Genomic DNA, 15,497 nt, shown 5'->3' on the forward strand with positions numbered 1-15,497 from the left:
CAGTTTTTGATTCTGAGTCGATATGTATGCATGAAGGTGGGTCTTCGAGCTTTTAATAAAAAGTTAATTTTTAGAGCAGGATTATAGCCTTACCTCAGTGAGGAAGGCAAAAATACCATACTTTGAAGGTCTGTATTGAGCTCTAGGGTGCTCCAAATTTCAATGTTATATATATATAAAAAGATGCGCAAGTATTTGGCCTACATGCCAGTGATGTTGAAAATAAACGCTTCAGTGGCCAAAGTGCCTCAAAAACTTACACTTTTGAAAACATCTTTTTTTACCCATTTAAAGTTCAAATGCAAAATGCCAGCTCCTGCTACGTCCAATCAAGCACATATTTGGGATTTAAGCTCAGTATGCCCACCGGAACATACCCCAGAATGCCAAAAAGTCACTTTTGTTTTTGTTACAGTCCGTTAGTTCGAAAATTTTGGATAAGACAACACTTCCTTGGTCAAATATTGAAAATCGATTAATATATGAATTGAAGTTTCGTTTATCAGGTTCTCCGTCTATAACGAAGGCTTCTCTTCGAATAATTGAAATTTTATTTTCATTACACAGTTTAGAGTCGAACTCTTAGAAAAATATCGAGCAAATTATGACAGTTCCGGTTGCACCCAAAACAAAGTCAAATCTCGTCTATAAATCGTCTATACTGCTCAGTTTACATGTTCCAGAGGCCGAATAGCCGAAATATCCAGAAACAATGTTCGACCAAATGAGACAATTAGCAGAAAGTTGTGTTCATGATTGACTTCATTTAGCACCGATGTAATCCCAGCAACATCGTTCAAAATAACACGCCAGCATCGATAGCTTAGCTATTTTTTAAACAATCTCTATAGGGGCGGGGGGGGCAGAATGGGCCATCCTTGGTTTTGGGCTTTAGAATGGATTAAGACCAACTGTAAGAGAAGGGTCTTATAAAGGACATCACATAACATTACCATACCTTATACGACGTTTGAATTCATTGTATTTTCCGAATTATGAGCAAAAATGTAAATTTATTGACAAAACCACGCAAATGCTGTTTATAAATAAGTTGGATTGTTCGGAAAAGTTTATTCAATGCTTATAATGTTACGAGATGTTACTAGTAGTGATGTTAAGAGCGAGTTTTTCACCGATGTGAAACAAGTCGTATCGAGGTGCTCAGATTTGGACGAAACTTTCAGGGTTTGTTTGTCTATACATGCGATGAACTGATGCCAAATATGAGCCCTCTACGACAAAGGGAAGTGGGGTAAAACGGGCATTGAAGTTTGAGGTCCAAAACACATGAAAAATCTTAAAATTGCTCGCATTTCCGTAAAACTTCATCAATTCCAACTCTCTTAGATGCATTCGAAAGGTCTTTTGAAGCCCTTCAAAATGTGCTATAGACATCCAGGATTGGTTTGACTTTTTCTCATAGCTTTTTTTAAATTACTGTTAAAAATGGATTTTTTTAAAACCTTAATAACTTTTGGCAACAGCCTCCAACACCTATACTCCCATAGGTCAAAAGTTAGGGAATTTCATGGACCATAAGCCTGCGGTATTAACTTTTTGGCCAATCGCAGTTTTTCTCATAGTTTTACGATTTTTCTAGAACAAACATTTTACAACGTTAGTTTTTGCCCTGTAGACCTCCATAGCGCACTTTTTGGTCTCAATGTTGACATATTTGGAATCCTCAGAAAATTTTACATTAGATTGAGGTGTTGGAATTTTGAATTTGGTTGGAAAAAATGCCATTTTGAATTAATCAAAATATTATTTAGCATTTCGTCGGATTAGGGGTAAAACAAGTTTTCGCCTACTTGATACAGCATTTGACGTATTGATCAAAGGGTAAATAAGATCCATTTCGTTTTTCAAAAATGTTTTATTTAATTATTTTTTAAATCAAAAATTATAATTCCAATACTTCTTACTTACGTGAAATTGTTCGAGGATTCCGAATATGACGAAATTGAGACCAAAAAGTGCTGTCTTCTTGGCCTACATGGCAAAAACTAACGTTGTAAAATGTTTGTTCTAGAAAATTCGTAAAACTATGAGAAAAACTGCGATTGGCCAAAAAGTTAATACAGTAGGCTTATTGTCCATGAAATTCCCTAACTTTTGACCTATGGGAGTGTGGGTGTTGGAGGCTGTTGCAAAAAGTTATTAAGGTTTTAAAAAATCCATTTTTAACAGTAATTTGCAAAAGCTATGAGAAAAAGTCAAACCAATCCTGGATGTCTATAACACATTTTGAAGGGCTTCAAAAGACATTTCGAATGCATCTAAGAGAGTTGGAATTGATGATGTTTTACGGAAATGCGAGCAATTTTAAGATTTTTCATGTGTTTTGGACCTCAAACTTCAATGCCCGTTTTACCCTACTTCCCTTTGTCGTAGAGGGCTCATATTTGACATGAGTTCATCTCATGTATAGACAAACAAACGCTGAAAGTTTCATCCAAATCGGAGCACCTCGATACGACCTCTAGAACAAACCGAGCAGAATCTACAAATACTGCCTCTTAAACGTTAATTAACGTGAACGCGAACGGAGCCTACGTTGATCTTAACTTTAACGTGAACGGAACACGTTAATTAACGTCGTTAATTAACGCGTTGATTAACTCGTTAATCCCCAACTTTGAGGGCCTGTATCTTCCAAACGGTAACATCTAGCGTGTTACTTCCAGTTGCATTTTACGGGCATTAACTGTGACTATGAGTTCCCGGTGAGGTAATTTGTCCAAAGTGGCCACCGGTTCCGGCAACCCGGAACATTCGTAACTTCCTCCGGTGCAACCGGTAACCGGTTCCGGAGTGGTCCGATCGGGTCAAAGAACACCGGCATGATAATAGATGATTAATGATTTTAATTTTACAAAGTTTGATAAGCAACAGGTCGACTTTTGAATATCACAATCATCGGAACCATTTGCGTGGTACCATGGAATCGGTTCCGGAGTGGCCACAGATACCCTGAACTGACCCAATGTAGTCAGTATACCTATGTACTACAAACAACGTTTCATAACATTGGCTCAAATGTCATTTGAATGACAAAAGCTTTAAAAAAACATGCTTGACGGATGTTCCGGGTTGCCGGAACCGGTGGCCACTTTGGACAAATTACCTCACCGGGAACTAATAGTCACAGTTAATGCCCGTAAAATGCAACCGGAAGTAACCCGCTAGATGTTACCGTTTCGAAGATACAGGCCCTCAAAGTTGGGGATTAACGCGTTAATCAACGCGTTTATTAACGACGTTAATTAACGTGCTCCGTTCACGTTAAAGTTAAGATCAACGTAGGCTCCGTTCGCGTTCACGTTTAGGTTAACGTTTAACGATTCCGTTAAGTTAAACGTCGTTAATTTAAACGTTTAACAGCTCTGGTTACTACCAAGGAAAACAAACAACAACGGAACCTTCAAATCATTTAGAAGCTTGATGGTGGCAGTGTTTAATTAAAATCCACTTGGGGCAGAATGGACCACCCCTTTCCTGCCTTATAAAAACAATCAAAAGCTTTTTGAGCTTAATGGATTATTTCACTCCTGGTAGCATCACGAATCACGTTTAATGCAACATTAGTGATTTTGTACTTGTTTTGATGCTTATTTGTAAAAATAGTGTTTTATTACAACGTACTAACACTATTTTCAAAAATGTTTGTTTGGGTATTTATGTGACTATTTATATAAAAGTGGTATAATAACGTCATAGAAACTATTTTAGAAAGGTCTTATCTCCCTTCAACGTTGTATTAGAAAAAAATGCTTGTTTTCTAAGGTGGTCCATTCTGCCCCGCACCCTGGAAAAGTAGCGAAAAACCCCATTTTTTAGTTGCTTCAAAAATAGTTTTAATCTAAATATTTTCATCAACCAAGTAAACAACATTGATGGGAACATCCCAAAGCATAAGCCTACTACACTGAATTCATATTTTTTCTGTTTTTCTATGGTTTTTGGCGCATTTTTCTTAGGCAGACCATTCTGGGCCCCTAGCCCCTAATCCGATGAACGTGAACCGTACTGAAATCCACTCAGAAACGATACGAAGTCCACTCTATAGATTAAAAGAAAATTGGTGTTTACATTGACATTTATCGACCGGTAAACAACACACGATGAGTGCGTCCTACACAATCTGATCTTTATTGGTGCTTATGATATCATCCTGCTTTAGTCCAGTTGCTGTGGTATCCTTTTTCTTTTCGAGCAATGCAAGGAGATTCATTTCTCTTAACAGGAAACAAATCTGTGAATCAGATATAATTTATATTTGGGTTCAATCAAGATTTAATAAGCAGATTTCATGGAGGCACACAATATCCTCAAATAAATCTGATGACCCAGCGTCTCCATCAAATTACAACTTCTGCATAAATTGCCAAGGGATTGATAGCCCTCCCCCACTCCAAGAAAATTGATCACCAACTTTGCTCAAATACTGTTATCAGATAACGAAGCTATTTATAGCAAGCATTTGGTTTCTTCTCTTCTACTTTCATTTCTCAAGTTGCCTCCAGTTACTCAAGATTCATTCAGCTGGGAATAATCTTCATTAGCTCTCGGTCCTCATCCCCCCCCTGAGGGACGACGACGACGACGATGCAAAACTCTCGTCGTCCATCTGTCCGAGATCTCATAACCTCATTTCCCACACAGTTACAGACTTGTTTTCCAAATGCAAATTCAAGTTTCTGATGGTTTTCATCGCTTGCATCTTCGTCCATCCTATCAGTGCACTGCTCGGGAATGTGAACGGAAAGTTGAGTTGAAATCTTGCTTTGGATGCTGTTTAAACATCGGGATGAAAGACCCGAGTCATGAATTTCCCATAAGAACATTTCGTTTCGTGTCATTTGGAAAAAGGGATTACGGATCCCGGGAAGGAACCATCAGTCTGCAACGGATGTGACACTTTTGCAGACTGTGTGTGTGTGCGGCTAAAGCTCCGTCTAAACCAACACCCGCAAGGAAGAGGTGGATCGCAGTGAAAGTGCACTTGAAGTACAGACACAGTCAGTCAAGCTACTGCTTCTTCCATGAATATCTCATGCCGTGTGTGCGAGGGAAAACACTTGCCCGGATGCATTATGAATGGGGAACGGTATTAAAATTTAATTCGTCTCCAGTTGGTGCGAGTCGACATTTGGAATCCTCCAGCTCGGGTCTCCGAAATGGTTTCACAAAATTGCAAGTCAAATGCTGCTGGGGAGCACACATCTTTTCGAGCATGACTGGCACTGTCAGTTCCAAATGCTGCAACAGCTTGACCAAAAGATGTACAGTAAATCCCATTTGGGAGCCCCTTTTGCACGTGTGCCTAAACCGAAATATTCTTCATAAAATCTTTAATACTCGGTAAAGTTAAAGAGACTCTCAAGTTAAAAGTATTAAATATATGTAATGACATTTTTTAAGGTTTAATGAGATTGAAAAAATAAATAATCAATTTTAAGTTTTCCCAGAGAAATCGTTACGTCAACTGTTGCTTCCTTTACGGTCCCACTTTCAGAGTCTGCCGGCGTTCATCACGTTAAACAGCAAACGTTTCAACGACTGCCTCGGACTCCGCAAGTCGACGGCCATCATAATCGTCCTGCTCATCGGAATATCAAACGCCAGTGATATGGTAAGTGTGCGATACGTGCATGCCGCCCAGATGGGGATAAATGAAGTCCTTGTCCTTCGGGTCTGAGAATTGTGTAGTGTTTTAATGCTCGATTTAGCACGCTCTGGCACACGTGTGCCAGATTATCGTTTTGAATTCCGTTTTATCCTGTGGGCCGGTTTACGGTGTTGCATGATGGTCAAATCTGGTAGCACTTTGCTGAATTACTGCTCGTAACTCATTCAGAGCAACAATTTTCCCCATCAGCAGTCAATTTCACACAACAACCTACTGTAGTAACTATATATCCAACCTAATCAACGTCCTTTGCCTCCCCCCGCACAGCTGGCCTCCTCCGGCAGGACTGCGCTGCACCTGAACGTGACCAACGCGTCCCTGCTGTCCACCGAGATGCATCCGGCGACCATCTGTCTGTTCCCGTCGTACTTTAGCAACTTTGCCGTGCTCATCCTGATTGCCGTGTCCATCATCACGCAGCTGTCCCATCTGAGCAAAATCGCATTAATGGTCATTATCACCGGTAGGTACTACAGAGCATCAGGACTTTTGTACTAAGTTGGTCCAAAATCGATTTTTGAGTGCTTTTTCGATGCTGCATAAATTTGTGTATGCCCCGTGGTAAAACTAATCACTGTCAATTACTCTCCGACTAGCTGCAGCTAAATTGGCCATTTTGATTAGCGTCGAGTGTGGGAATGATTTACGCGACATGAGCGCGGATAGACGGAAATTATTTCACCTACGCGAAAGAGCTTACCTCCACCAGTTGCAGTCTGGAAAATGACGATAAAGAGTTGTGACAGCTTCGGGGCTGTTCGTGACAGTTTTGTTCTGAGCGTTTATTGAAAAGTTTTGTTCACCAGTTTTTGTCGTGTGTTGAATGTTGAAGAGAATTGTATTACTTCGCATCTGCTTCAAATAGATTATGAGACTAGGTTTTAATGGAGGTGTGTTAAATTTTACATTCATTAAAAAAAACTCTATAATATTATTTTACCTATATTTTGAATAATTTTGTACCCGGATTTTCGTACAAGTCGTACGAAAACAGAAAAAACATGTTTGTTCTATTTCAAAGGTCATTGAAAAAATATTTAAAATTGTTATTTTTTTAAAATTAAATATGTCTTTATTGAACTATCTTACAATAGTACCTGGGTACAGAATAGTGGTTCGCAAAACGGCCTCAATTTTGAACTGTCAAACTGGAACCAATTTACTGTTCGCCAAAAGTAGAGAGTATTGTTATCGATCATTATTATTATTATTATTATTTTTGCAAGAATGACGAATTTGTGGCTTTTGAGGAACTGGAGTTGAAGTCAAGAAATCTTAAAAAGTGGAAGGCGAAATCTTCACTTTTTATAATTATGAATGGAAGTTGTTTATGGAGTTGATGCGGTTGTATCCATCCAGAAGCTGTCTTAATTGTTTGATTCCGTTTGAAAACCTACTGGTTTAGTAAAAATCTTCTCAGTTTGTTGGATCAGCTTCGCTAGAATTAGCGATGTTTTTTCGCTGGACCAGGAAGAGCTGCAGGATTCCAAAATCAGCCAGGGAATTTATCTGCGACATCGCAGAATGACACTCTCGCCGCAGTTCGTCGTCACCCGTAAAAAAGAAAAACATCTTCTAACCGATCAAAAATTGAAAACACACGATTTTACAGAAAAAAAAGTCAAAAACTAGACAAAATAAAACACATACAATTGATTATAAAATAACTCTTTTACCAGTAAGAAAAAGCCATTCTGTGCTTGAACAGCCTCCTACTTTGTAGATGTAAACAAAGTGGGATCATTCGAAAATCACGTTACGCATTCTCTCTATTCATTACCCAGAATAATACCATTTCTTTTACATGCTAAGTGGTATGGCTAAATGCTCTTCATCTTTGTTGTATTTTTCGTTTTATTATTAACTGATCACATTTATTTAATTTACTTCAAATTGTTTTACATTTTTGCATTGAATCGAATACATTTGGGTAAATAAGAAAAAAAATCACTTTAACAACTTATCCTAACTTTAAACTACAAAAAAAGGAATTTTTTGAAATATTCAAAATCATTAGAACGAGTAAAACACGAACTATATTTTAAGATGAATGCTCCAAGCGTTCTTACTTGTTCCTGGCGGGTGTGGCAACCACGCAGTGTTGTTGTCATCTCGATGAAAATGTTCAGAAGTTCTTGTGGTGAAAACAGGTCACTACTGCCTTCATCCGTTGATGTTGATTGGTTTTCCCTCGGTTGCTGACTGAAGCCTGGAGGTGTTGTATTCTCTGCAACTCTTTGCCACTGGACAATAACGTTCCCAAGTCACGATGATGCTGAAAATTGCCCGAACTGCCTTCAGCTCAGTCGGCGTTGTCGATCCTTTCTCGAGATGGACCAGGTACAGTTGATCACGATACTTGATGTCCTTGTTGAGTCTCGTCATCTTGAAGACTTCGATCACGTTCAACTTCAGAGATTTGAGCTCTCCTTTCAGCACATTCACATCCATGCGTACAGGCCTCGGAGGACCTGTTTCATGGGGCGTTTACCTGGGTCGCCATGGCCGTAGTATTCAATCTACACCCAGAACTGGGCATCGGCATACGAGAGGATAAAGAGCACGATTCGGTAGTAAAATGATACTGTGTGCGGACGGAGAGGATAAATCCCGAAATTACCGAGAGTACTTTACTCATGGTTCATTTTCCAAAAAAGTTCATCTATCAAAAAAAAAAAGTACCGGTACCGAGACTCGAACCCAAGACCTTCGGCATATTGAACCGTGCCTTTGCCGTATGGGCCACCATGGTTCGGTGACTAAGTGGCGGTCGTTTGTCCATATAAGCCACTCACAGGATGAACTGTTCTAATGAACGAATGAACACGCGAGAGGACTATACTCTCGCAATATAGCACTTTCCTCACGTTTCTTTTCGTGAGGACTATCCCCTCGTTCTTTAACTTTGGGTGTAGGTGTTGTTCAGGAAATCCCGAACGTAGTTGTAATCCTTTCTGGTAGGTAGCAGAATTTTGAGTCCATCAGCACACAAGCGAATGGAAGCTCGTAAAGCAACAGATTTGATAAACCCGGTCAGCCACTTTCGCACCGAATCCGATGACGATGTTTTCACAAAAATGGGTGGCAACTTTTCCCGTCGTCCAAATTCTTCCTTCTCGCTCACGTCCACAGGGCGGGTAGCGAACTGGTTTCCAGACGAATTTTGAGCGTCCTTGCTCAAACTGCCTGTCTTTGCAGGTAGCGCTTCGGCATTCTTTAGCTTCTTCAAATCTGCCGATCCTGCTGGTGAGGACCGCCTCTTTTTCTTGCCGTGAGGCATTTTAGCACTTTTTAGCACTTTTCAGGAGCTAATATCGAGGAGTACCTCACTGATTGGTGGTCCACAAAGGAATGATTTAAAATTGTTAAGGTTCAGCTCTTGTAGAAGTTGAGGGAGATACTAACTCTAGAAATGCTTGACAAATTTTCAATATGAGAGAGGTATTGGTGACGCGTTTGCGAAATGTCGTGTTGGTCCGGCTGCTTATTTCAAATCGCGATTTTGGTGTGAAATCGAAGGATCTGTCCCGCTAAAATTGTGTAATTTGATCGGTCAAAACGGGTTTATCGCGGGAGTTATGGAGTTCGTTGATTTTCTTTGAAAATTTGAGTGTTTTAGAGCAATTTGTTTTGTTGACGGTTGTGCGCTTCAGTCCATTTTTTTCTTATTGCTAACGTCGCCGTGCGCGAGAGCGACTCGCTTGATTGTGTTTGTGTGGCCTGTTCTAGACGCCGATATTTCAAACTTGCATGCAAGCGTTATGTACGTTGCTGTTGGAGCAGAAGCAAAGTGTGATTGTGTTGGTCCGCCGATGACTGCTGATTGCAGTTTTTAACGGTTGTCGCCCGTGGAGGTTCTTCTTTTGTAGAGGTGTGTGTGCTACTGAGTTTTATCTAGATAACTTTGGTTTGGATCATTTTCCCTTTTTTTGGAAGTGTGTAGTGTAAACTCTGTGAATTACGCTCAAGGGAGTTTCATTCATCTCTTTTGTGTCGCTGTTTGTGTGCATGGGGTGATTGGTCAGTATAACTAAATAATAGCATCATTAGTGCAGTGCTTCTGGGGACGCGCAGTCCTGTTTTTTCGTGTTATTTTCGTCTCTTTTGTGTCGCTGTTTGTGTGCATGTGGTGATTGGTCATCTTCTTCTTCTTTTTTCATTTTTTAAGCTCGCGCTTTCGTTGGTCGATGTGTTTTTTTTTGTTCTCTTTATATAGTTTTCGATAGAAACGATCCGAAATCTCTTTTTTTGAGACAAGCAAGTCGTATTGCTGGATTAAGACGCTTGCGAGGTATAAATTTAAAATTCAAAAAGACGTTTCCCGTAAAACGCGTGAAAAAACTCTCAGCATTATAGCCCGGAGAGCACGATAACGAGTATTTCTCCTACGCGATTGCCAAGCCCTTCTTGTAGCTTCGTAACTCATCAGTAATCGGTCGTTATTCTTATAACTATTTAAAACTTGAAATCGTCTATGATCCACTCGAACTAAACACTGTACGAGGAGTTTAATATCTTACATGTTAAATACATTCTTTGTGGTTTTATCTTTCCACAGCCGGCTGTCTAAGATAATCCATCTAATCGTAAACAAATCACAAATAAACGGGAACAGTCTCAACAGCAGCATCCGATTGCTTGCCTTGGGAATAATACATCACCCCATTAAACAAAACTTATCGATTATTTGGGTCACATCATCATCTTCTATGATGAATCCTGACCATCACCCTTCCCTACTAACAAAATCCCAAGTAGAAGTAGTTTTCCGGCACACGCGGGGGTGTGGATATCGTATAGAACCCACCCTTGGTAGCAGCCTGTGCTAACTAACATTCCCGTCCCATTCCCTCGAGATCTACAAACTGACATGGCGGGCGCCGTTGGTGGCCAACGACTGTGACCTATATGCAACAGTTCTAGTTTTGGTGATCTTGATGTTTTATCTTTTCATCGCATTCATGCATGCTGTTGATAAGAGAAACATCACCAGATCGTTGGGACGTATGATCGGTTGTGCTGATAGGCTATTACGGTCCTGTTCAGCAACGGAGAAGGACAACCATGGGTGGTCTCTCATGCTCATGCTCATGCTCAAATGCTTGACAAATTTTCAATATGTTTTCTTGCAAAATGATTTCTGCAAAGGAAATAAACGGAACGAAGCTAACAAACGGCACGAAACGAAACAAATTCAAAAAATATCTTTTTTTTCTTCTACCTTGAGAAAATAACCTAAATTCCTAAAAAATCGGATCTGATGAAACCAGAAGAAATCTCGTAAATGGATGAATTTAATAAGATTTTCGGAAAATGAAGAGGTAAAAATGAAATTTCCCCATAGTAAATTCACACAGCTAAAAAAGTAGTAATCCAGCTGCGTGTAAAAGGCCTGGGTGTAAAATAAACTTTGCATTATTTTATGCAATTCTGTGTAATATTACACCCTGAAATACGGGGATGGCGTCGCTATTTTTAGACCACATTTTCCACTTTTTCTCATCGAAACCGACTACTTTATCGACTTCATTTTGCTGGGCGAGATAGGACGCCGTCTATTTTTAGACGATGACTCAGCACTTTTCCACTTTTGCACTTAAAAAAACCAGATGGCAGCACGATGTAACGCCACGTCCCTATATGTAGCCCATCAGTATGGGAAACCTACTTAACCGAAATGTCAAGCTCATATATGCGCTTTTCATCGGTCTGATGGCCGAGTGGGCTAAGGCGCCAGTCCTTACTGTTGGTGCTGGGTTTGAATCCCGTCGGTTGCAACTTTTTTTTTGTGTTTGCAAAAATTGTACATGCAGTGTGTAATATTAAGTGTTTATTTTGACGAAGGTGATGTGCATGCTTTTGCATGCGATTTTACCATCGGATTTTTTGCTGTGCACAGAAAAATCGAATATGAGCCCTAAAATATTCCAAAGAACTCTGGTGATGTGCAATCCAAGATGGTTTTAAAATACCTGAGTACCAGAGCTGAGTCAGCTACCCAAAATTAGTTGAATTTGACCTGTTGATTTCCTGTTACATTTCTGTACAAAAACTTCCAATATTCTAGCTTCGCCATATTGACCGTCATCATGGATTGCACATTCCCTGAACACTTTGGAATATTCTTGGGGTCACATTTGAATTCAGCGACCCTAAATTAGTAAAATTTTACAAGTGGGTTGCCATATTGGACGCCATCTTGAATATCTCGATTCCTTTGAGAATCGGGAAAATCAACAGGCAGATCCGGATTCATGATTTAATCAAGGTCAACCAAAAACTTGCATGTTTCATGATTTGCTTCTTGCATCACTATTTTCGGGTGTTGTGCCTTGACTATTGAAGACAACAACGGTATTGACAAAAAAGCACTGCCAGTAATGTAAGATAAAGGAGCTATTACACTACCGCTAACAAACAAACAAACTGGCACTTTTTTGTGCTTGACAGTTTGCCAAACTCGCAAACAAGGTAAAATGTATGCAGGTTGACGTTTGTACAAACAAATCCAGGCAAAAACAAAACAAAAAGCAGGCAAATTGGCAAACTGTCAAAAAGTCCAAGTCATAAAGAGCCCTTCAATTGAGTTTGGAAGAATTTGAATAAAACTAGCATTCAAAATCGTAAATTAGAGTTGAACTTTGTATGAAGAACTGATTTAGAGGAGATTCTGAAAGTTGCTAAATTTCGTGACGGGACAACGCGAGCAATACCCTCTTTTGAAAAGTATCTACGTTGCACAAACAGCAATATTTTTTAAAGAATTCTTAGATATTTTTATTTTAAAAAGGAATCAAAACTAGCAATTTGTGCTACTTTTTGCTTAAAATAATTAAAAAAGGATTGAAATTTTCATAAAAAAGGAGAAAAAAACAAGGTAAACAAAAGATGCACGAATCATTCTCCTAAACACAGAAAAATCCTAACAGAAAGTAAACAGAAAAGGATAGTCAATTTCGTAGCTTTAAGACAAGTTCTAATACAAATTATTTTTTCTATCAAAACAAGCTTAATTTTTGAACAAGCTTTTAAACAACAACAGAAATAAAATTCAACGAATTCGCTATTTACAATGAGCCTACGCAATTACCCAGAAACCATTATAAACTCGCTCGATTCTCCAGAAAACCAACTCAATTAGTCAAATTTTTCGCCTGAACTCTGTCAAAATAATTCCATTTAACCTGGGTGGTGTGAACGTGTATTTCCGTCCCACAATTGCCATACCCTCCTAATGACAACGACAACAAAACGCTAACAATAACACCTTCTCCTTCTTTTTCCATCCCCTTTTCTGCTGCGCCCTCCCACAACCTTTGGAACGTCGTCGTCACCGTCGCCGTCTAGCCATTCATTGCTACATCAACGTTTTCCACCTAGACGAAGCATTCCGGAACGAGGATTTCGGGATTTTGAATGTGTAAATACCCAGCATAATTCCCAAGAAAACAACTCCGTCGTCCTCCGTCACATGTCCTAAAAAAATATTCGCACAATTTTGGCGTGTGGCACGTCACTCCTGGGACCGATTCCGAAGTGGCCTCGGGGGAGTATGAGAAGGGTCTCGGGGGGGACAACGGAGGGGCCCAACCTCCGTAATTAAACGCGAGGGCGTTCTTGCGAAACGGGGCTGGGGCACCGTTTTGTCCTGAGGCCCCTCTACACCCTCCCCCAGAGTCAAGGGTTGATGATCCCATTTTACAACTCCCGACACGAAGCACACACACCTTTAGACATCCACCCACAACCCTCCTTGCTTTGACCCACGTCCCACGTGCCTGTGTTTGTTTGTTCAATGTTGCTTGCTTGCTTAGCTTTTGTTTTCCAATTAACACCTCTTTTCTTTTTGCTTTTTTATTTTGACCACGCAGATTTCCACTGAGGTACACGCTGTCCGCGCTGCTGGTCGCCGTGACGATTGCGCTGTCCCTGTTGGCACGACACGTAAGTGAATGATTTAGGTTGGCATTCAATTATAATGTTAGCAAATGTTTTTGTTTTCATAAGAATATTTCAAATACCAATATAAAACTTTACAAATATCCTTTGTTATAATTTTATAATTAAATAGATTGTTTGAATTGTTTAAAATATCACTCCATAAATATCCATTGAATTCCAATGAATTTTCCTTTTTAAAAAACTTTAAAATTTGACTGCTCGAATCTATAAGTCTTTTTAAGTGATAATTTAAAAATCTAAATTTTCTCTTTTGGTGAATTTTATTTAGTTTGCCCCTTACTGAATTTGACTACTTTTTTACATAGGTATTTGTCACTGGCCGTATGGAAAAATTTTTTCTTGAAAGTTTTCTAGCATACATGCCTCGGTTTAGTACCGGATATGGGGGATGCAAAACCGAGGCGTGCATAACTGAAGAACAGAGCATATGGGATTTTGATTATACCTGTGGGACACATTGTTTATAATCGAATGAAAAATCATGCAAACATCAAAAAAATATAATGTTTTGGAATCGGAATGATGGCAGCTATCCATTGTTTCTAAAGTTACATGAAAATTTTCACAAAAATACGTATTTTTCCTGTATTTTGAAAATACTCAACATTTTTACATTACTACATAATTTCGAAAAAATACTCAAAATTTCAGTTTTTTGCAATATGGGTATCAAATGATCGGGACTTTTTCATACATTTGGAGTGTAATAATAACATTTTTTTGAAATTATTAAAAATTATCACAAACCGCGTATTTTCGAAAAATACTCAAAATTTCAGTTTTTTTACAATATGGGTATCAAATGATCGGCACTTTTTCATACATTTCTTATGTAATAACAACCTTTTTTGGAAAGTACTCAAAATTTTCACAAAACTACGTATTTTTGAAAAAAAAAACACTCAAAATTTCAGTTGGGTAACAAATGATAGGAATTTTTTAACATTTCGCATGTTATAATTATTAGAAAATACGTAGTATTGTAAAAAAAATAGTGTTTTCAAAACAAAATGTTACAGCTTTTAAATTTGAGTATTTTCAAAAATGTGTGTTATAACTTTCGAAATGTATGAAAAAATCCCGATCGTTTGATACCCACATTATAAAAAAACTAAAATTTTAGGTATTTTGTTTTCAAAAATACTTAGTTTTATGATTTTTTTTAGTATTTTCAAAAAAAAACATCATAACATTCGAAATGTATGAAAATTCCCGATCATTTGATACCCATATTGCAACAACAATAAATTTTAGATTTTTTTGAGAAACATTGCATTTTAAAAAACAGGAAAAATACGTATTTTTGTGAAAATTTTCATGTAATTCTGGAGCAACATTTAAAAGGGGCGTACGTACGATTATAGCCAATGTCTCCCATAAAGCCAAAATCCCATAAGCTCTGTGCTTCAGTTAAGCACCGAGGCAGCTGAACGAACCAAAACCGGGGTAGTGCAAAACCGAGGCGTGCAAAACCGGGACATGACTGTACCACAATAAGAATTTGCAGATTATGTGCTGAAAAATATTTGCAACAGCCTAATCTGTTTTTCAAAAATAATTTAATTCAACTTAATCGAATAGACATCGAATATTGTTAAGCTAAAGTTAATATTTCATTTACATCTACTTTTCAATATATCTGTGATCTGAGCAGCTCATAAATTTAAAACTATGCTTGAAGTCATGATTTTTTAATGGACTAAAAGCATTTTTTTTATAAATGACCTTAGTTATCTCAGTAAAAAAAGTAGTAACCTGAAAAAATATTTCAGCTGGTGATTATTATGTTCTACATAATTAAATATTGTTCAGTTTTTTGTCTAGTGATTCTGACTGAAAAGAA

At 38.5% G+C, this 15,497-nt stretch overlaps 1 protein-coding gene across 3 annotated transcripts in view; it reads left to right on the forward strand.

Annotated features, from left to right (window-relative positions):
- The window catches only part of LOC120422382 (adenylate cyclase type 3), a 128,058-nt gene that overhangs the window by 106,446 nt on the left and 6,115 nt on the right, over nt 1–15,497 (forward strand). For all 3 annotated transcript variants that reach the window (XM_039585792.2, XM_039585791.2, XM_052708671.1), the window contains exons 14-17: nt 5,519–5,635; nt 5,960–6,155; nt 13,040–13,112; nt 13,564–13,636. In XM_039585792.2, coding sequence (XP_039441726.1) covers nt 5,519–5,635; nt 5,960–6,155; nt 13,040–13,112; nt 13,564–13,636 — 459 coding nt within the window. The remainder of the gene's footprint in view (nt 1–5,518; nt 5,636–5,959; nt 6,156–13,039; nt 13,113–13,563; nt 13,637–15,497) is intronic.

The sequence above is a fragment of the Culex pipiens genome, chromosome 2, assembly GCF_016801865.2.
Source record: "Culex pipiens pallens isolate TS chromosome 2, TS_CPP_V2, whole genome shotgun sequence".
Classification (NCBI taxonomy): domain Eukaryota; kingdom Metazoa; phylum Arthropoda; class Insecta; order Diptera; family Culicidae; genus Culex; species Culex pipiens.